This window comes from Cyprinus carpio, chromosome B12, assembly GCF_018340385.1.
Source record: "Cyprinus carpio isolate SPL01 chromosome B12, ASM1834038v1, whole genome shotgun sequence".
Taxonomy (NCBI): Eukaryota; Metazoa; Chordata; class Actinopteri; order Cypriniformes; family Cyprinidae; genus Cyprinus; species Cyprinus carpio.
Window position 1 is genome coordinate 1,196,934 of NC_056608.1, and position 22,970 is coordinate 1,219,903.

At 39.3% G+C, this 22,970-nt stretch overlaps 1 protein-coding gene across 1 annotated transcript in view; it reads right to left on the reverse strand.

Annotated features, from left to right (window-relative positions):
- Window positions 1-2,231: 2,231 nt before the first annotated feature.
- LOC109059645 (protein shisa-6) overlaps window positions 2,232-22,970 on the reverse strand; it is a 47,543-nt gene continuing 26,804 nt past the window's right edge. Inside the window, 8 exon segments of the mRNA XM_042734900.1 lie at window positions 2,232-3,343; window positions 3,345-3,431; window positions 3,433-3,592; window positions 3,595-3,819; window positions 6,802-6,954; window positions 7,590-7,610; window positions 9,881-9,943; window positions 16,078-16,116. Coding sequence (XP_042590834.1) covers window positions 3,010-3,343; window positions 3,345-3,431; window positions 3,433-3,592; window positions 3,595-3,819; window positions 6,802-6,954; window positions 7,590-7,610; window positions 9,881-9,943; window positions 16,078-16,116 — 1,082 coding nt within the window. The 3' untranslated portion in view covers window positions 2,232-3,009.

Below are 22,970 nucleotides of genomic sequence, written 5' to 3' on the forward strand. Positions count from 1 at the left end.
ATTTGTGTGTCAAAGTTGTGCAGAATTGGAGGAAGAAACCTCAAAGGCAGTGCCAGAAGGATGCTAAAGCCTACAAAACGTGCAATATTAATCAAACATTGTGGTGTTAATGAAATGGCAATCTTTGTCCACAATTGTTAACCACCTCAATTTGTCTTATATTTTAGGATTTAAAAAAAAAAAAATTCCCTCATGTTCAAATTCAACATGAAGGGGGGGGTGGTCCACTGCAGAAGGAGACATTTGAAAAGACTGCACTATCTGGGCTGTGTTTGAACGGCTAATAGACGTCTTTTAAATGCAAAATTGCTTGCTGCGCATCCGTCGTGAGCATCTCTACCTGGACGCAGCCGTCCCGCCCCGCAGTCACGGCCACCATTCTGTCCTGACAATTTATATTTCACCTCTCACACGTGATGTTTGATATTTCAGGTAAATAGGGTTGTTTAAGTGTCAGGCTACAGCAGAAATCTATCAAAGACTCCTGCTCAGAATGTAAAGAAGGAAGCTTTAATCATTTCCGTGGGAAATGGTGGTTGCTAGGCTACAGGTCAGTCTTGAGGAATGATTTAGGAGAGAGCCTGCGATGGCGCAGTATATGTTATATTAAAGCAGGCTGTATGCTAATTTGCAGAGAATCGCAGAATTTCTTCACTTTGGCTTTCTGAAATATGGTAATTTGAGACAAGAGCAAACTGTAAACTTAATGGAAGTGCTTGGAGCCACTTCTTTCTCTTTAAAAGCTTTATAAATGCACCGTTGCCAGTATTATTCACAAGTAGCCTACCGTGCGGAATATGAAGATTTATGTGGCATATTCAACCCTTATGAGAGTCCTTGAGAGAATGATGGAAAACATTTTCAGTGTATTGTGCAGGCACAAAGGCTAAACTGTCAGTTTTCAATACGAAAATGCCTTTTTCAGAAGCGCGTTCCCAACTACTGTGGTTAAATAGCCGTCTCTCGTCTCTGCGCTTGGCCATTCTGACAGACAGACGGTAAATAATTAACGAATTATGTTCCAAATTTGTGCAGGGAGAGCCTGCCTTATACCTCACCCTGACCGGGATAAAAATTTTAGTAAGAAACATTGCGTTTTGGCTGAACAAGACATCTTGTTCATGCTCTAAGAAGTGGAGACCTAGAGGGCTTTTCATTATTTTATATGGGACCAATGTTTTAGTCAGCAGCCATTTGCACAGTGGAAGCTTTCGCTCACCTCGTGCTTCTCCTTTTACATCAACCAATCTGCTACACAGACTCCATTTAAGTGTCATACTTTCATCTAAATGCTGATAGGGAAGACGTGGCTGGGTTGGGGGGAGGGGTTGGGGTTGTAGGAACCAAGATACGAAGCCGTCTCACTCCTAAAGCTTTTGCAAATAAGAAATGTAAATGCAAAAGGCTTTGTTTGTGTGTTAGAATTGCATTTTCACCCCTGAAGTTCAATGAATTTAAAGGAGGTTTCTGCAGCTCTGGCTGGTATGTGAGCAGCTGGTATTAATTCACATGTCCAAAAAAATAAATAAAATAACCCAATATATCACCTATAGTTGCTGAAGCATATTTGGTTGCTTTGGTTAGTTTTCAGACACATTGGCTTTTTCTGGCTCTGCATGAGAGCTCTACAGGGAAGATGTGGTGATTTAAACTGTAGCATGACTTATAAATATAGCAAAAACCATTTAAAAATGTATAGCTGCTTTCCTGAAACTTTCAGTCAAGGTTGTCTGCAGCAAAACTCTAAAGAGAAAGCTGGTGAACTCTAAGGTTAAAGGGGCTGTTCTCCTAAAAATGAATGTTCTGTCATCATTTGCCATTCCGAACCTTTTATAAGCATTTAAAAAATGTGCACAGATTTGATCTTAGAGTGTGTACTCTAAAATCCATGCTAACGTTCAGATTTGAAAGTGTGACATGGTAAAGTGCTGAGCGCCAGGGTCTAGGCAGATATACCAACTTTTCTTTGTGTTGTGTCAGAATCTGTTTTACTTAAATGGTTTATCTTATTCTGTTTTCTATATCATGGACCATTAGACTGGAGCTCTTTCACATATTTCAGTTTTTTTCTTTTGAGGCACATGAACTTTTTTCACATTCATTTTTATGTTTAGAAAAATAAGGAAGGTTTATTTGAAGCTACTACAACAAGCATAAAATACTCCTTTGTCTTGTGAGTCACTGCAACACAGTCTACAGCCAGATATCAACAGTTGTATTTTTTCCCCCCATCAACATTCGCCTGGTTCCCATTCTACAAACACATTTGAAAGGACACAAATACAGTATCATATTACTTTAAATGGTCCAACACTGGGTTAGTGGGTTGTCTATAGTTCTGAAGTCTTGAATCTCTAAAAATCAAACTACAATAATACAACTGCCAACCAGAACAGACTTGTCCATTTACTGTGGCCAAAGGAGCTTATTTACAATCATCTTCACAAAACAATTAATGGCCATTAACTGAAGAACAAACTGATACGTGCTAGCCATCACCAACCAAATGAATGAACAGAACAGACTGAAACGAAACGCAACTTTTACTTGATTGTGCTTTTTAACCCACAAAACCACTTCGTCACTGAAATGGAACGTTTTTGTAGAGGCACCAAAAGAAGTGCGCAAACATCATGAGAACCTCTAAAGCTATTGACTAGGACTGGAAGAACAAACAGTATTTGTATTTATGTATATATTTATTCAGTTCTGTTCCATGTCCATACCTTTCATCGTACGTTCTTTCTACTGACGATCTCTGCGAGTCCCCATGCAAAGCCCTTACGAACGCAGAATCTGTAAGTCCTTCCTTATTAGTGGTCAACAAACACATGATAAATGATTGGATATGCACACAGAAATGTCTCAGTGTTGATTCTAGAGTAGCTGGTGTTGGGTCAGTCCCTGGAGAACTGCTGGAAAGGACCGGATCCGAGTCTAGTCTGGCTCTTGGACGCTTCTGTTGTCGCTTGGCCTTGTGGCTCAACTGTCCGCGAGTTTTGCGCGCGGTTAAACAGTTACTTCGGTCTTGCTCCCTGTGCGGTAGTGATGGTGATGCTGCTGCGGGATGTAGTGCAGCTGCTCCACTGTCTGTGTGCGGCGCGAGGCGAAGACCTGCCTCTTGGAGGCCGTCTGGTTCATGGTCGCAGAGTTCTGCGGGGTGTTGTTCGAGGCACTGGGATGGGAGTGCATTTTCGTCATCTTGTAGCGGTCCAGAAGAGGCGTGGTGGGCATGAACACGTCCGTGTGGGATATGGCTCTGGACATGGACTTGTCGCTGTGAAACCCGGAGTGCTTGATGGACATCATCTTGTCGGGGGAGATCAGCGGATCTTGGAGTAAAGGCGTCTTGTGAGTATAGGCGGTCTTGGGAGTAGAGGCGGTCATGGGAATGCAGGCGTTCCTGAGAGTGAAGGCGCTCCTGCGACATTCTTGGGGTTATGTGTGTTGATGGGGTTGTGGGAGTTATTGCGTGCTTGTGAGATGAGCCGCTCATGGGAGCGCAGGCGCTCGGCCGACAAGAGTTGCTCGTCAGAAAGGATGCGTCCAGCATACGGGGAGATGCCATAGGGGGACATGGGGTAGTCGTGCGTGGCTGTGCTCCGGGAAGTACGCGGTCCTGGGACATGGCCCTCTGAACTCTGCGGGGGCGCTGGCGGGGTGCTTGCTGCTGCTGCTGCTGCTGTTGCTGAGCCTGCTGCTGCTGGCTGCCCTGGGACTCCTGGTTGGTCTTGATCATGTGCAAGGGAAGAGTTCCTCTTGCCGCTAGGTCTGGAAGATGCCTCTTCCTGCTGTAGTAGTCGTCAACGTCCTTATCTGCTGTGTAAAAGCACAAGCAGTGTAAGGTTTCAGAGCATTTAAGTCAATATGAAAGCAAAAGTTAGTTTCTGGTACTGCTTTTGCCTCTCAAATGACTTTCCTTTAAAGCTGACCTTTTAACCATCAGTCTATTCTGATATATGGAGACTTTTATCAATGAATCCTCAATGGATTAAACCAAGACCATACAACTTTTTTTTTTTTGTTACACTTTGAATAAGTAACTTTGTAACTACGTCAACTAGCAGACAGTAGTGCTTTATAACTGCTTACACTTGATGGACGTACTACTGACTAGAAGGAAATCCGCAAGCACACATCAACTTATTCTACTAACCTTCAAAATCCTTCTGTGTGAAGTGAGTTCTGACTGAAAAATACATTGGCAATGACCTACAGCCAAAGAGAGAGCAAGATACAGGGCAGTGGAAAGTTTGGGGAGGAGTTATATGAAACATAGTTTTTCGGACCATCCATCCATCATGCAATGTGAACAGCAGCAACTGAATGCTACCCCAGCTACCCCAAAACAATGGTGATCTGAGGACTTTGAAAATCATGCAGTGTGAACTTGGCATTAGGTAACATGTAGTTGCAAAGCTATGTACAGTTAGTAGAATGTCTAAAGTGGTTTGTTGAATTTATGTGTAATGGACTTTTTTATTGTTGTGTATTGATTTTTTTTTGTTTGGTACTGCAATATTTTTTGATTTGGAATGTACTTTAAATCACAGAGACTTTTGTCTACAAGATTGATCACAGCTTGAGAGCTTCAGGACACAAATACGTTCAGGACAGTCCGGACAGCCAGCAACTGTACTGTAACGAACTGCGTGATTGGAACTGGAAATAATGAAATTATCCTCTGCTTGGAGGTGTAATGAATACATTCAGGGGGAGCTGATGTCCTTGAGATCTCTGTTACACTTGATAGATTTCTCCACACATTTAGAGCCCAGTAATATTGAAGTGAATGCAATAAAGGAGTGTATCAAACAAAATTAGAGCCACAAATCTTTATATAAGTGAGAATTAATCGAATAACTGTGATGAGAGTTTTGCGAAAAATAAAAAAACTGTACAGTAATTCACTGCCCGAGGTAGTAGCAGTTATTTTTGTGGACATCTGAAACAGCATATCTTGAGGGGATTTGATTCAGTTTGTTAGGAGATAAAAGAGCTAAATAAAACCATTTATCTCAAACTCAGAGAAAGGACGAACACTGTGTTATGTGGGGAAATTAATGGCACATAATCTGTTTATGGTGATTACAGATTAAATTAATCTTTCTTCATAAAGAAGTCTCCTTTTGAAGGTTTGTGGATCTTAGCAAAATAAACATCAGGAAAAGGAGGAGGATGCTGGAGATGTTATTATTAACAGGACTCTACCACATGGAAATGGCACAGCGCTCAGCTCTTGCCTGCTGGCTGCATCCAACACGATTTGTAGGTGGATATGTAAGTGTGAAGCACCACTGGAGATAGATAAGAATTTGGTATGCATTTTGGAACAAATAACTTGCTTCAGAAGCAAATATCTGAGATTCGATGGAGGCGCTGCCACAGGAGGGTCTGCTGCCCTGAGTAGTTTAGTGTATGATTGCATGTTTTCACTGGTGGAGGCTCGGAGGACGCGGAAGAATTGTAGATGAGTGGGGCTGTCAATTTCCCCGGCCTCGGCTGGGTTCAGGGCCAGGAGTGATCTGGGGCGTTCTTTATGCAATTACACAAGCCTCGGGGGAATTTACTCTTCACTTAGGGAATATAATGAGCTGAGACCTTATTACACAGCAAAAGAACCTGCCACTAACTGAATCAATACGATAGGGCTAAGGCCACGAGAAAGCTTTACTCAGTGATATCAGATTCAGATCGAATCCGTGGTAGCGGGTAATGGCCGCCTGTTGAGGAAGCATACTAACAGTCCTGATGAGATAAAATGAAGGCTCTGATCCCGGCGGTGAGCCGCGAGCGCTGGCCTACGAGACGCCCCCACAGCCACAGTTACGTCACACTTACAGTGATTGAACTCCGTATATAGAACCAAATACAGTATCCAGTGTGTTTACCAAGACAGCTGCATGAATGCATTTACACAGGCGTCACAATTGCGGGAAACAATGCATCGCACTCGAATGTTGATTGCTGATTAGCTTGCACAGCGGACAGAAAATAAGACTCGCTGATTGACGTGATGGAGTGGCAAAGACGCCGCAGGAGCAGCTTTTGTCAGTCCGACTGCTTTCTGGGATCTGAAGGAGCCTCGTTCTTCAATTGCTTTTCATTTGTCACCATCAAATGTGCATCGCTAAAATGCCAAATCTCCCACATTAAGAACCAGTTGCAGGCCAGATTTACACTTTCTGAATTTTATAAATCTAGAAAAACCCACAGAAAATATGATATACAATAATTGAATTAACAATGTATTCAGGATTCATGATCTAGATTAATGCTAAGTTATATAGTTTTTATGACTATTCATTTATGTTCGTTCATGATGCATTATTAGTATACTGTATGTAAAAATGAACATGAACCTAAAAAAAAAAAATGCTGTGAAAGTGTTGCGCACTGATCCTTTAACTTTAAAATGTTACAATAAACATAATTACATGAAGTGAAAATGATTTGATACTCTGTATCTCACAATCGCAACTTTAAATGAGACCTTATTTCATAATATTCTTAACTAATATTAACAAAATATAGAACATAAATATATTAGAGTATCTTACATCAGCACTTTTTGTTATGCCAACTCTACATCTCACAACTGAGACTTTATTTTTCTATGTGACTTATGTTAACAAACGAAACATTTTTTTTAAAGTTTAGCTAAAAATAAAGCAAACAGAACAATATTTGCAAAGGCTAAAGTGTCAGTAATCACGTGTACATGAGATCCCGGTTCTGCGCTGCGTCACCGGCCCCGAGACCCCTAAAGAAAGATCATGCTTAGCAGAGCTGAGGACATACTTAGTCTCTTGAGCGAGGAGTATTTGTTGAGGTCAGCTTTCACGGCAGATTCGTAGGATGGGGGGAGGTGAGAGAGGCTCTGGAAGGAGCGTGAGAAGGACAGGTCGTATGGCTCGGTCTGTGAGGTGAGGATACTGTTCATCCGGGTGCTTTCTGTGGGCAAGACAAAACAAACCATCCAATCTTTATCTGGGCAAAGTTAAAATCACAAATGCAAACATCTCCACTGTCAATCAGAAGCTCTGTTGTCAGGTTTTCTGCACACATTTGACATGTTGGAAGACATTACTGTGAGGAGGGATGATGGGGAACGTCTGTACTGGGCTTAGGTGTCTATAAAAAGACCAGAGTCACAGTGCCACGGTGACCAATGGCATTCGATCGGCCATCTCATTGATAACGGAGGAGCGGTCTGGGTGACTGATGTGATGTGATGTGTGCGGCGGCCCCTGCGTGCCCGTCACGCCAGTCTGAGTCTGGGCAGGCTGAGGATCAAGCCCTGGTTAAAAATAGGGCAGAGACTAGCGCAGCAGAATGGAGGGGACGCGACAACACTCCAGGGAGCCGGTGGGACGCTCGCACAGTGGGTGGACGGAACGGGACGGGTGGGGGAGATACGAAGGACGAGCAATGTTTACACAACAGCATTTTGCACTCAATGTTCAGTTCATGCCATGGGGTTCAGCTGTTTGTGGTGTGTGAAGTGGAAAACATTCATCTTCATTGGAGGGAGGAGGAGGAGGAGGAAGAGGAAAGATTGAGAATCAATGATGTTGAAGATAACTTACCATGCCTTAGAGATCTGTGAGCTGGTCAATTCAAGGGAAAAAGAACGCAGTTCAATAACAGCACTATGTGGAGAGAGCAGATGAAATAGAGTTGGGGACGGGCTGCTTTGTGTTCTCGTGCTCTTGTAATGATGAAGCATCATGAAATGGCATTTTGATTTGGGCTTTTTGTCAGAGTGACTATTTGCACCAGCTGTAGAGAACAGGGTCCACACAACGTGACGAGATTCACAGCAACAGTGTGGTGTAACCAGACAAACTATGAGAACATGTGATGTGGATGGTGGAGACGTGTGGAGCACGTGTGCAGTACTGCCTTAATTGACTTAAACTGACTTAATTTTCTGTCCACTAGAAATGCTCTTGGATCAAGAGTGGGCTTTTGGGCAATTGCCACTGAAAACCAACAAAAATTATTTTCTTTTTTTTATTATTATATACTGGTAGTAACAGTGGCCTGGTCATCATGGTGTGTAGCTGCTAGTACCAGCACACCACCTTTTTTTTTCCTGTTCTAAAATCTTTTTTTTTTATATATAAAATATATTTTCAGAGTTCAGGTTGTCCTACAATGCAAAGTCATCAAAAAATGACAAGGCTTTATGTATTGTCCAAAAGCCCACCTTTCCTACAGCATTTCCAAACTGGTTGGAGAGCACTGTATATTTAAGCAGTGTATATATTCAAACAGATACACTACAATTCAAAAGATTTTTCTTCTTGTTTATATTTTTGAAAGAAGTCTCTTCCAATATATACTGTAAAAACAGTAATATATATAATATTATAATTTAAAATAACTGTTTTCTATGTGAATATACTTTGTTAAAATGTAATTTATTGCTGTGATCAAAGCTGAATTTTCAGCATCATTACTCCAGTTTTCAGTGTCACATTCTAATATGCTGATTTGCTGCTCAAGAAACATTTATGATTATTATCAATTATGATATTATATTATCAATTATTGTGCTCCCCAATATTTTTAAAGAAACCACCGTGATACATTTTTTTACAGCATTCTTTGATGAATAGAAGGTTCAAAAGAACAGCATTTATTTAAAATAGAAATCTACTGTAACATTGTAAATGCCTCTACTGTCACTTTTGATCAAATTAATGCATCCTTGATGAACAAAAATACTAAAAAGAAAACACTTTTAAACAGTAGTGTATTGTTCTTGAACTATATGTAATGATACTCTTCAACGGAGGTTTGATTATTAAGAGTTAATTGGGACCTTTCTCACAACTTTGATTTAGCGTAATTAATTTTCTGTTTCACACTGAAATAGTTTTTTCTGAAGCAGATACATGGTTCTATATTCAGGTATGTATAATATGTATTTATCTGTTATTCCATTAATATTATTTCTTTTTAATAGCATATGTTGCTAAACAAATTGCAAATAATGTACAGGCTCTTAAGAGACTTCTCTCTGCTTGGACACTAAAAGGTTTGACAAAAGCTGACTGCAGGCTGAGCTGACCGAAGCTTCAGAGAGACTGCTGTATAGGCTACTGTATAAGGAAATGATAACAAGATTGGTTGATTATCTCTTTTCATGCAGTGAATTAGCGGCTTTTTGTGAGTGCAACAACAGGATTTGTCATAAAAAGACTGTTTCATTGGGGAGCCTTTGAAGCTTGTTGGGTGGGAAAGCGATCCATCTTTAGACTCCCATCCTCCACCAACCCAAGCCAGACTCGAGTGCTTCAACAACGGCAGGGATTTAATCAGCGCTAACAAGCTGAGCGTTTCTGCTCACTAGTGAGAAGCTTTCCATCCTTGCATTACAACAACATCAGCTGGAAGATTCAACAACAGCCCAAACCCTGCTCTCATGCCTTCAACAATACATTCTGGAACAAGATGATGATAGTTTTGAGGCATGAGTTTGAATGGATGCTGTCCTCTGAACTGAACGGCATAGCGCTTTGAAGAATTGAACACAGAGTGCTATAAAGGTCTCATTTCAGGTCACAAAAATATAATGTGAGGCTCCAGGTGTCAGACTTATAAGCTTTAGCATGTCAGAGAGGCTCAGGAAATCGTAGCAATTCACTGCATGTCTGGCTTTAAATTGCGTCCTCTCCACACCATTGACTCAAATCAAGTTCCTCGGTTTGTTTCATGGTAGTGATGAAGATGAAAAAGCACAACGCCATTGACCTGTTCAAAGCACCAGCTGATCTTGTAGGCATGCAAACACAAATAACCAGTGAAAAGCCCTCGACAGTAAGACTACACTCGTGAAATGGTGCTGTTAAATGAGGAATGTGGTTCTTACCATTTTTAGGAGTTCGAGTTGGGCTACTGAGACCAAGATGGTTGTAATTATGTTGATGGGCTCCTGCAGAAAAAGCAATGACAAGTCTGATTTGGTTGCAAAGTAAAGGCAAGCATGATTGATTGTAATCCAGAGCGTGATCGCTCCAAAGGGAAAAATGGCCTTTAGCAAAAAGGGAAGCACATTAATAGCTAGATAAGCAGTGCCACATGCACTACATGGCCAAAAGCATGTGGACCAGCAATATGGGCTTGTTTCAAGTTTGATTCCAACACCCCAGACTTTAAATAGGGAGTGGATCCTAGTTTGCTGAGTGGATCCTTTACACACCAGAATCACTAAACCTTTATCATGCTGAAATAGAAAAATCTGCTTAAGCATGTGTGTGCCTAAAATAGCCAAACCTGTCCACATACATTTGGCTATATAGTGCACATAAAGCATATGACCACAAAAGCATCAGGAAAAAAAAAAAAATTTAAGATGAATAATAGTGGCACAGCTTTTTTAAAGTATTTATTTGTTTTGGTAATGATTTTCAAATGCTTACTGTTATCACTCTAAAATATAAAATAAACTCAATTACACAATGTTTACACTAAATCACTGATACTTGAAAACACTAATTATGTGTTATCCTTTGACAGGGAACTGTATATTTTCAAATTGGCACTTGGCAGAATGACCACTTTTGTTAATCGCTCATGCAGGCACAGTTATTGAATGATGGCCATAATCTCAGCGATACAATGCTCTATCACTCACCAACAGCTGCAGAAAAGCGAAACCTGTCATTTACTAAATTGACGGTTGCAGTTATAAGTTGCAGCAATAATGGACGTGCTGCATATGATGATGGGCAACAGTTCAGGGTTCATCATCATCTGCACATCATTGAAAAGTGTTGACATTTCTATTTTCCCTGCTTTCAGGAGCTCTATTACAGGACTAAAGTTGCTCTGTCATCTGTCACAAAGTCTGTGCATGCGTGTGTTTTGCGCGGCGGGAGGCTGATGCAGTTGGCGCGACGGCTCTGTGATGGGCTGAGATGGACCGCAGCATCCGCGCGTAAGGACCACGGTGTACTGAGCAGTGATGAATGGCAGCTATTCTGAGCTGGCAAAGATGGGCTCATGAAGCGCCCGTGATAAATGGATGAATACTAGAGGGAGCACAGCGTCATGCTCGTCTGGATATCTGCTGTTGTGCCTGTTTAAAAATGCATTATAGTGACTAGTTTAACATCCATTTACATCTGTCATGGAGCTCAGATGAGCGAAGACCCCTGTTTCGATAGAATGGAGTCAATCGTTGCAGTTATTAGATGAGATAGGGATGTTTTTACAATGTAGCTATGGTTTCCTGTAGTGTGTTTACTGTGTATACAATATAGATTTAGTACAATAGTACTAAGTGTTTGTGTCACAGGGTTCTTTAACCTTCACAGGCGACCCAGACTCTCAACCAACCTACTTTAGGACATCCCAATATACTTTACAATGATATTTATTAATAACATTTAAAAAGCACATTTTTATAAAAAAAAAAAAAAAAATGTTATATGTAGAAAATATTTTATATTCTCAAAGAAACTTTTATAATATCAATAAAAAAGTTGAGGTCAATAAGTTAACTTTATTGAAAGAAGTCTCTTTTGCTTACTAAGGCAGCATTCATTTACAAAAAAAAAACCAAAAAAAAAAAAAAAAAACAGTAAATACAGCAATATTGTGAAATAATACAAACTTTTTATTATTGATATTGTGAAATATTATTATTTTTCAAAATGTAATTTATTCCTGTGATCAAAGCTGAATTTTCAGCATCATTACTGCAGTCTTCAGTGTCACATGATCCTTCAGAAATCATTCTAATATGCTGATTTGCTGCTCAAGAATAATTTCTGATTATTATCAGTTATGATATTATATTATCAATTATTGTCCTGCCCAATATTTTTGTGGAAACCGTGATACATTTTATTTTTCAGCATTCTTTGATGAATAGAAGGTTCAAAGAACAGCATTTATTTCAAACTGAAATGTTATAACATTATAAGTGTCTTTACTGTCACTTTTGATCAATTTAAAGAATCCATGCTGAAATAAAAGTATTAAAATTTGTTGTTTATTGACCCCCATGCAGGACTTTTATGGAACCTGGCTGAAAATCTTGTTTCTGGAATAATACAAGTCTAAAGGGAATCAAAGTGAACTAAAATCATGATTTTATTGTTTTATATTGAATGTGTTTCCCTTTTCCTTCCACCAGCAGCAGCAGCAGCAATCACAGGGTCTGAGATGAGAAATACTGAATTAGTCTGAAGTTCTCCTCTGCACTGTCTACAGCAACTTATTAAAACTGACAACTAAAAGTTAAGGAGCGCTTAGGAGGCACACACGTCCCAAAACATCTCAGGTCCACTACATTCACAGCAGCACTGATAAAAAGCCAGAGCTCAGAGCGCAGTCTTGAGTTCTAATTAATAAGAAGCCTCGTCCAGTTCAATGATCCTGCTTTAATCTGGGGACCAATTAGTTGCTTTTGAGAAGGCGGTTAGTTGAAGTCTGGCTGCGGGCCGGAGGTCTGCGCTCTCTCCAGTCACTCTCTCTCTCTTTCAGCATACATGCCAATTTAGGCTCACTCGGCCCCAGTCTCTCAGGTCATTTAGTCAACAAGAAGGGGCTCGAGCCGACTGCTCGTAATGCGTCGCGAGGTTAATGAAGAGTTTCTCACCAGCTCAAGGAGAGGCTGCGCAACACCGTCTGATATCAAACTCAATTAGGTGAAACGGTATCTTTATTCCAGTACTTCTGCCGAGTTTTGTTTTTGAAGCAGACAGCAGGTTGTAATGTTTGTTTTGCCTAGTTTATGACAGCATAAAAGAACACTTACTACCCTTAATAGCTTAAAAGCTGATGATTTCATGCAGAATTATTGTTACCTTGAGCTGTTTGGAGCGACTCGCTGACATTAACACCAGTGTGGTCGCTTTTAGAAGTCATAAGCTGTGCATCATTTTTAATATCCGCCCCGTTTTGCAATGAAATTTACTTTGTATGAATCAGACGCCACAAATGTTGTTGATTTGGCCTTTTGAAAGCGAAACGGTAGTGTCGCTAGAGCCTACAGCTGATGAATTGTCACTTTGCACATACTCCTGTTTCACATCTAATATAACCTGACAACAGTTTGAATAGTAATGTCCAGATGGCCAAGCAATGATTCAGTCATTTGACATTTCTCTTGCTTTTCCTCCAGAGAATGAAATGCTTTGACATCATCAGAAGGGGTTGCTGTTTGTCATCGCATTTACATGAGATCTTTGTGGGTGCGTTTCATTTTACAGTATCATCAGATAGTCCAGGATTAGCGCAGAAGTAGATTACAACAAGGCAGCTTTATAATAAATCTCCCGATAAATTCACTGAAACAATTACAGCAGTATTGGATTTATTTTATCGTTCAAGTTGATATTTGATATTAAATGGTATCTGGAAAAACAAGTTAAAAGTTCATTTATGATGACGGCATGATTAACATTTCCTCTGATTGTGGAAATGAAGTTCAAATCAAATAAAAAACAAAAAAACAAAACAAGAAGTAGCAAGTAAACAAGGTCATGCGAGAACATTTGCATGAACAGCTGTGTAGCCTCTAGTGCTCATTCCCTTCTGTCTCATCCGGTCCAGCCCTGTGTTGATGAGAATTAACAACACGCTTCTGCCTCCTTGATGAATACATTGTGCCAAAATCTTAGGTCAGTAAGCTTTCGGCATGCCAAGCACATCTTATAGCACAGCCAAATACATCTGCTTGTCTGAGTTCCTTTGTTAAAATATCTGGCTTCGTATGACAGGAAACCCAATCGTCCATGATGAAAACCTGACGAGAGCGGCGTATAGTCTGGAAAACCCACTCAAGCCTGCCGCTCTCCAGAAGTGATGATGCTCAGACTAATGAGGGGCCGGAAGGGATTGAGACATGAGTGGGAGGGAGGGAGAGTACGAGAACGTCACATTTCCTTTCGGATGTTGGTCGTGTTTATGCACCTGTTCAAAATGCACAGCTATGACTCTGCTTTAGATAGAGGCTCTAATGATACAGTCTTGTGGGGGACGAGGTCCGGCCCGATGGTATTATATGGTCTTGTGGGGCCGGACCTCGTTGACTTTTTGTGTGTTTTTGGTTTGCGCTTATCATGGGTGCCTGTGGGGTTTGGCATTTAACCACTGACAAAAACGGTTAACATTTAATCGTGAAATGTCATAGTAGTCTTACATGTATGAAAATGCAATTCCCCACTGAAGTGCACAGTTCAACCCATCCTGCAATAAAAAATGCTGTAATTGAGCTGCAATTGAGTTCTCTGTGAGAACCGTATGACACCTAATAACAGCACATACACTGCTCTTCCTCAGTGGTTTTGTCTTGTTTTTCATTACAAATATCTAAATATTCTTAAAGGGATAGTTCACCCAAAAATGTAAATCCTGTCATTAATTACTCACCCTCATTTTGTTCCAAATCCATAAGAGCTTTGTTCATCTTCAGGACACAAATTAAGATATTTTTATGAAATCTGAGAGCTTTCTGACCCTGCATAGACAGCAAAGCAACTGAAACATTCCAAGGCGCAGAAAGGTAGTAGAGATATCGTTAAAATAGTCCATGTGACATCAGTGGTTCAACCTAATTTCACAAAAATACGAGAACAATAATGAATTTGTTCAACAATTTCTTCCCTTCCGTGTCAGATTCCGCCACACATTCACGTGCATGCATTGGACTGACACGGAAGAGAAGAAACTGTTGAATAAGTCGCTATTTTTTCTTTATTTTATTGTTGGAGTAAGGGTGTTATAAGTATTTTATTGATTGTGTTTTTACTTTTTTGGGCTTTGATTGTTGTTTTTTTGTTGTTTTTTATGGATGATAAGAATATGATTTCAAAAAATATTGTCTTACGGGTTTGGATCCACATGAGGGACACATGAGTAATTAATGACAGGATTTTCATTTTTGGGTGAACTATCCCTTTGAATTCAAATTTTATAGAAGCGAAATGACATTAGACAAGAAGTTGTCTTTTCTTATTAATGTATAAAAATTAAGTGAGTGTTTGCTTAAAACAAGAAAAAATATTTGCCAATGGGGTCAGAAAAATTATTGTTTTCCCTTTCAATTAAGTTGATTTTTCTGACCATGTTCAAAGCAAAACCTTGATACATTCTGAGACATTTTTCAGAAAATAAGACAAAATATCTTAAGTCATTTTGCTACTCAAGTAAATGTATCTTGATTTAAGAGTGTTTAGATATTTGTACTGGGAAACAAGACAAAAATACTGTGCAAGGAAGTGTATCCTCTTTACCAGAGAGTTTTCTTATCATTAACTTGTGGATTTGTGGATTTGGTGACATTTTTTTGTTGTTGAAGAAGGTTGATGGGTAAATAAAGCTTGTGTATTTGCTTTTAAAGCTGTGCTGCACTGACAAACACATACTGATTGAGTCACTATACAGCTTCTCTCTCGGGATAAGATGGAAAGCTCTGCGCTGGATCATTTAGCAATATCACAGACATTTCAGCAATTTCATGAACACTGACCCAGAGACATTCGCTCCATGCTAAACAGGAGATCAAAGCACTGAATTGCTTGTATCTCAATCTCCAGTTTTGTTTTGTTTTGTTTTTTTTAATTTTTATTTATGTAAATTAAGTGTGTTTATGTCAGTTTAAGAATAACAAGAAAAATAAAAAAAAAGTGTACATGTACAAACACATAAAAAGACCCTTCGGCTTGCACATACCAGGTTGGAGGACTCCGGCAGAAGATCTTCTCTGCGAGGAGCATCATCACGTCGCCCACAGAGATAAGCACAGATTTTTCTGATGTCTTCTTTAATTAATAAGAAGTAACATCATTCAAAACTGTCTTTATCCCTGCGCTAGCATGTGTGCTCCTCTGTCTGTCGGAGGCACTCTGAATCCGAAGCAATGGAGGAACAGAGAATCCAGAGGAATAAAGACACTACAGGGGTGCAGATTAAGCAGGAGAAGAATGATCTAATCAGAGCTACATGGAGAGGAGTGAGCTTACACAGACTTACACATCCATCACAAACACAGACACAGGGCAGAGGCAGAGGCTGAGGGAAGAAATACACTCAACTACACAGAAGCAGCGTTCCTACCATGATGACTCTGAGACCGAACCGGCCAGTGCTTCTCCCCTGGAAGACACAACCAGGCAGAATCATGGTGAGTCAACAGATCAAACACCTTTGACACCAGCATCATTTCCAGCAAAGCAAAGGGAGGCTAGCGCTCATGACCAAAAATAATGACGCTTGTGTCCAAGTTCTCCTTCTGCTCGGCAAACCATGGCATTAATTAGGATGGAGTGAATCATCGTGCCGTTTTGCAAGAGATGGTGTGAATGATAGAGATGTGTCGGTACGTGTGAGTGATTTTTTAATAGGATGTGTGTTTTTTGGAGTGATGGTTTGAGTAATTTTGGGGGGGGGAACTGAAAGATATGTTTGCATTTGTAAAAAACGTTGTTGCCTTTTCATACTCTGGATGCACATTTTCACCCAAAACCGACAAACACAAAGCAGGTCATTGATGAGTGAAGCCTCCCACCTCAAGTGTTTTTCTTATTTTTCTCTCAAACATATTTGAGTATTGTTCGCCGTCTCTTTGTACAGTTCCCATTTCTGAGAGACCTGTAATCTGCTCGTGGCAGGATAATAGTTGACTTCAGTATTCACTGTGAGACGCATCAAATCTGAGGTGGCAGCAAAATTCAATTTCTGATGAATTCAATGCCTGTTACTTTCTGTTATCCACATCCGCCCAGCAATACATACAATGTAAGTGATTATATATCAAATCCAAGTAAAGCCTTCATCCGGCTAGATCTCTCTAAAGACCTTGTGAGTTCTTTCAGAGCTTTGAGCTCGAGTAACACCGTCCCTTCTAGTGATTAATATTGAGAGAGAAGCACCACCAGGAAAGAGATGAAAAGATGCTATGAAGTAGCAAACAGTAATGCGCTCTGACCACAGGCTAGTGGAGGTGTAGTGCTTTGATCAGTCATTATTGATTACATATCTGCTTTTTTCCCCAATCATCAGTGGTACCTTCGACCACTGCGCACTGACTGAACTTTATGACATACTAGGTTAATACTGGGAGAAACTCATGGGATTCATTGTCACTGAGGGCAAAATAAGTGATCAAAAGACATCTTTCTTTATTGTGTTTTTGTTTTTTTGTCATGTATACGAGTCTGATGCTCTGTTAGGTGTAAAAGTACAATTTGTCACTGACAGAACTACTAAGCCATGTAAGCACAATAATTAATAATGACAAATTCTGCTGTTTTAATAGCTTACATATTTTTGAGCCTTTTTGTTCATCTTTATTGATGGAGCTGTATAAAAAGGACAAGGAATGGGGAGAATTGGTGATCTGGCTTAAAGCATGTACAATAAACACCAAACCACAATCTCAATTAAACTTATATTAAAAAAAAAAAAAAAATATATATATATATATATATATATATAAAGGATATATATATATATATACTATATATATATAATATATATATATATATATATATTCTTTCTGTGCAAGAATACTTCATGACTTCAGCATTTCAAATGCTGTATAAATGGTGTATAATAGGAAACAATGGGGAAAATGTGAGCTGGACTCAAATGTGTGTGTCAAGTCTAAACACCTTTATTTCTATAGCATTTTACACAATACAGACTGTCAAAGCAGCTTTACAGTGATAAACAGGAAAATAGTAGAATCAGTCATAGAAACTCAACTATGGAGACAGTTCAGATTCTGCTGTAAAGCGATTCTAAATGTCAACAGTGTCAATACAGTTCAGTGCTGATTCAATTCAGATCAATAACAGTGTAAAGGCCAATGTATGATCAATGAATATTAAGTGTTTTTTTATGAGTTGTATGAGTATGTATTAGTGACTAGACTATCTCTGGCACGATAGCAAACAGACTGGATTCAGTGACGGACTGGATACAGATGCTGTCAATAATGGTTTGGATTTAAACGCTGTCAGTATGGACTGGATTCAGATGCTGTCAGTAACGGTTTGGATTCAGAAGTTGTAAGTAACGGATTGGATTCAGATGCTGTCAGTAACGGATTGGATTCAGATGCTGTCACTAGCAGACTGGATTCAGATGCTGTTAGTAACGGATTGGATTCAGAAGTTGTCAGTAATGGATTGGATTCCGACGCTGTCAGCAACAGATTAGATTCAGATGCTGTCAGTACAGACTGGATTCAGATGCTGTCAGTAACGGACAGGATTCAGATGCTGTTAGTAACAGATTAGATTCAGATGCTGTCAGTACAGACTGGATTCAGATGCTGTCAGTAACGGACAGGATTCAGATGCTGTCAGTAACGGACAGGATTCAGATGCTGTTAGTAACAGATTAGATTCAGATGCTGTCAGTACAGACTGGATTCAGATGCTGTTAGTAATGGATTGGATTCGGACGCTGTCAGTATCGGATTGGATTCAGACGCTGTCAGTAATGGACTGGATTCAGACGCTGTCAGTAACAGACACTGTCAGTAACAGACTGAATTCAGATGCTGAGCGTACAGGACTGGATTCAGACGCCGTCAGTAACAGTAAATGTCTGTATTGGGATGGATTCAGTAAAATGTAATTTGATTAATGGGCTGTATTTAACAGACAACAAGCTCCACAAACATGTCACTGAGGTGCTGACAGAACGGAGTCACTCCAACTGCCCAGCAAACTCATTCTTTCTCAACGACAGCAGTCGATGTTCACAGAGATTTTCATTTAGATTGTGACCAAGAGTAAACAGTTCTACAAGAGCACTGCAGGAGTTGTTTGCTTTTTATATGAACAGATCACAGCATGCTGGAGTATTTCAAATGGAATCAATGAGGTCAAATGGGACAAAGAAGCATTTATGCAGGATTCCCACATCTTTTAGCCAATGAATTCATATGTCTTTAATGGATAATGATTTACCACAATTTGTTTGTTGAGTACTAATCATTTGAATGGGTAGAGTGGGACAAAGAAGCATTTATGCAGGAATATATATATATATATATATATATATACACACACACACACACACACACACACACACACACACATGTAAAATAATGAACTTTTTCACAATATGCTAATTTTTTGAGAAGGACCTGTATATATTTCAGAGTTTCAGTATTATTATTTTCCAAGACATTGCCAAGGCTGATAATCACAATTCTGACATACCCTGTGATTTTACAGTATTTGAATGGCCATAGGAACATTACAGACACAGATTCTGATCATTTCTGAATCCTTATACTGAGAAAGGCTTGAAGAATCCACATTTGACCCACATTTAAGCATGCAAGAAAATATGTTGCCCGTTTAACCTGAAGGGCAAAAATGCTGAAGAGTAATATGCATCAACATAACAAAAACATTGAATATTTTATCCACACAGAGGGAATTTATGACCATTAAATCTAAGTAAAACCTGCATAAATAAATAATTTAAAGATATAACTGGCTCTGAGAATGCAAACACAGCAGAGGCACAGCAAAACCATTGGTGTGTGTATTCCCAGCACTGCGCTGTTGTGAACGAACGCATCAGTACCCAATGCCAACCCAGTCTCACTGCAGTCAGTTACAGAAATGCAGCTTGTTATTTACGAGCTTTCTTTGTCTCTGCATCACCATCCTAAGCATCTAAAATCAACACTTGCTGTGAAAAGCACTCGGGTGGAGTAATAACTCACATTAATTAAACATCCTGGGCAGCGGCTCACTTCAGAGGAGGCCTTCTGTTCCCGAGCACAGAGGCTCACTCCCATTAACATATTAACAAATCAAATCTCTGTGTACCTGTAGAACTGAGGAGAAGCTGTACATTAAGTATGATGGTTATATTGCTTATATCATACCGTGTGATATTAGCATTAGCATGTTCTGTTCATTCATTGACTTTTCGGTTGGTTATTTGTTAGATAAGCTAGTGTCCGATTCCACTAGAGAACTAGATGCTGTTTGCACAGCTCGTTCCAGACAGCAGAGAGAGTCAGTGCTCCGGCCTGCAGGAAATTCAATACGTTCAGGGTTGTGATGATCCACTGTAGTCGGGAAAGCACAGCATGAATCCTGCCTGATCCTTCTGCATAATAAACACCAGCATTTTAATTGGGTATGTTTGTGCAGATCTGATATTTTAACTATGCAGATATTGTGTGCAGAAATGTTTTCCTTTGTAATGAATATGTGCATGTATGTAAATCCTGACAGCAAAGTGTGACAATCTGAAGTTCATCTGAAAGAAACACACAGTAGATTTTGTCTTCTATTTGTAATGTGATATCATTAATCAGTGTGTTCTGAATAAAAATCTTTGATTACAGAAGACAATTTCCATGAACAGGGAACAAAATAGGGCTGGAAAATCTTTCAAAATTAAGATTTATTTTTCTTATTTTGTTTTCAACAGATGCTCAAACTCCTGCGAATTTTGTTCCAAAATCTAAAAAAAAATACTTTGAAATAAAAAAAAAAATATATATATATTATTATTATTATTACAATGCTACAACTACTACTAATAATGATAATAATAAAAAAATAAATAACTATAATTACGGACACTATCTTGCGAAGAAAAAAAAAAAAAAAGCTGTTTTAAATGTAACATGGTAATGTGGTTCCTTAAAGTGTGCTCATTTACCATGTACATACAGTACTGTGTCATTCTATCTGATTCCATTATTTTATACGGTGTGCAGTGACATCAGTGGAGCTACATGATCAGATATACAAAGGTGGTTTTAATTCCTGGAATCAGAGCCTTTTCTTGTTGACAAGCTCATTATAGAGGGAAAAATGCCATGGGAGATGGGATGAAATGATATTACTGATCATGAAAGTCATTCCTCTGTTGATTTATACTTGCTGGATTTCACTAAACTGCTATTCACGATCAGAAAACCTCATGCCAAATGAACAAGCACATGTCTGACCTCTCCAAATACATCATCAGTTATGAGACAAGAATGTCATTGAAATCTGAGAGCCACCTAAATAAAAGATGCTCTAACGCATGTGTGTCTGTGCTTAAGGGTCTGGAAAACATCCTAACATCTCTCTTTTGCTCCGATCAGAGAGCTGTTGCCATGCAAAACAAAACTCTCATAGTCACAGTGCAAAATCACTAGACACATTCCCATGCATCACTTCCCCAGCATTATCAAAGATCTTTCTTTCTATACTTGATATTGAGTAGGCCTACAGTATGTACCAAATTCAAATGGCACCCAAAAAAAGTAGTTAATTATCATTTGTCTTAAACTCAAACGAAAGATTTAGGCATGACATGTCATGTCTTGAGAGGAACGAGTTCATGAATAAGAATTTGTTTGCATAATACAGGGGAAAATCAAATTAAAAACTTTACATATTCTGTCAGTTACATATTCTTCATTTCTGTCAGTTGAGTTTTTGTTGTTGCTCTGTACTGTACCTCTTTTCAATAGCTTTCTTCAAGGTTTCTTTGTCTATTATTTGGTTTTGTGCTTGTCGCAGACATATTGGTAATTTTGCAACCATTCATAACTGAAGAATTGGCTGTGTGTGAACGTGAACTTAAAATGGCACAGGAAGTGGAAATGGTATATGAATTGGAATGACAGGACTAAATTCTACACGTTGTGGGAAATTAAGTATTCATTGGTGCGGCTGCTTCACTGGGAAACAGGCTTCAGCACATTATCAACTGCTAAGACAACAGAAAATGTGAAAGAACACTTTTATACACACCCTTATGTTCCTGTAAACAAAATGCATGTCTGCACAGACACACACACACACACACACACACACACACACAGCTTGTGCAAACCCTTATGTAAGATCCTAATAGACAATGCTGCTCTGAAGTCAGACAAAACCATGAGACAGGAAGCTCACAGCAGCAGAGGAAGTGGAGGAAAGACAAGTCAAAGCAATAATTTAGATAATGAAAACAATAAAAACAACTAATGCATAACAATGGAAGTCAGCCTGCAAAGGCTAAATTGTCGACTTAAGCAGCCATGAATAGATCAGCTAGTCTGAGAGGGAAATTAAAAAATAAATTGCACAATATTTGGACTCTTTCATTGTAATCAGGACTAAATATATAAACAGGCTTTCAGTCTTTAAAGGTTCTAATGTATTGTTCATGAAGAATGTGCGTCACAAAGAAGGAGGTGTTTAAGAATGAATGGAAAGTCGTTCTGAATTCCAAACATTGATTTGGTTCTTCAGCACTGCACTGCTCGCAGCAGGTCTTTTAGATCCATCATGCAGATAATGCAGCCTCCACCTCTGATATTTGTCCTGCGTCTCGATCAATCCCCAAGGCTAAAACACACTAACAATGGTCACACACAGGCATTCTGAAGCCACTGAAAACATGCTCACAACATTGGTGTGTCTGGCAGACAGACATTGTGTTCACAAATGCCACAGCAAAACCGATCAAAATCTGCTGCAGGTAAATATCAAAATGTTCCTCACAAACTTACCCAAAATGAGCGTCAGTACCAGATGGCATGTCTAGTATGCTTTATAGTGACTGAGTTTCACTGGGATCTCCAGTCAGGTGAATCCCAAAATTGAACATACTGTGCATCTGGATATATGCATATCAGACTTGGCGTTGTAACAACAGATTTTAGTGATGGAAACAGTTCATTTCAAATAAACCAGTCCATCACATACGCCGATAATATTATGTAATTCCTGTCCACCAATGCCCTTCAACACATTCAAATACAGCTGCTGTTCATTACATTTTGGTAACACTTCATTCTGATAGTCCACTTTAGAAATCCTACTAACTATAAGTTTGTGACTCCATGTCAACTAGCAGTCTTTAAAGTATTAGTAGTCTGTCTGCTTACTATCTGCTAACATTATATTTTGATGGACATTCAAGTGATTATAAATCATATTTTCTTGATTATCACTGTAAAGCTGCCTTGAAACAACCTG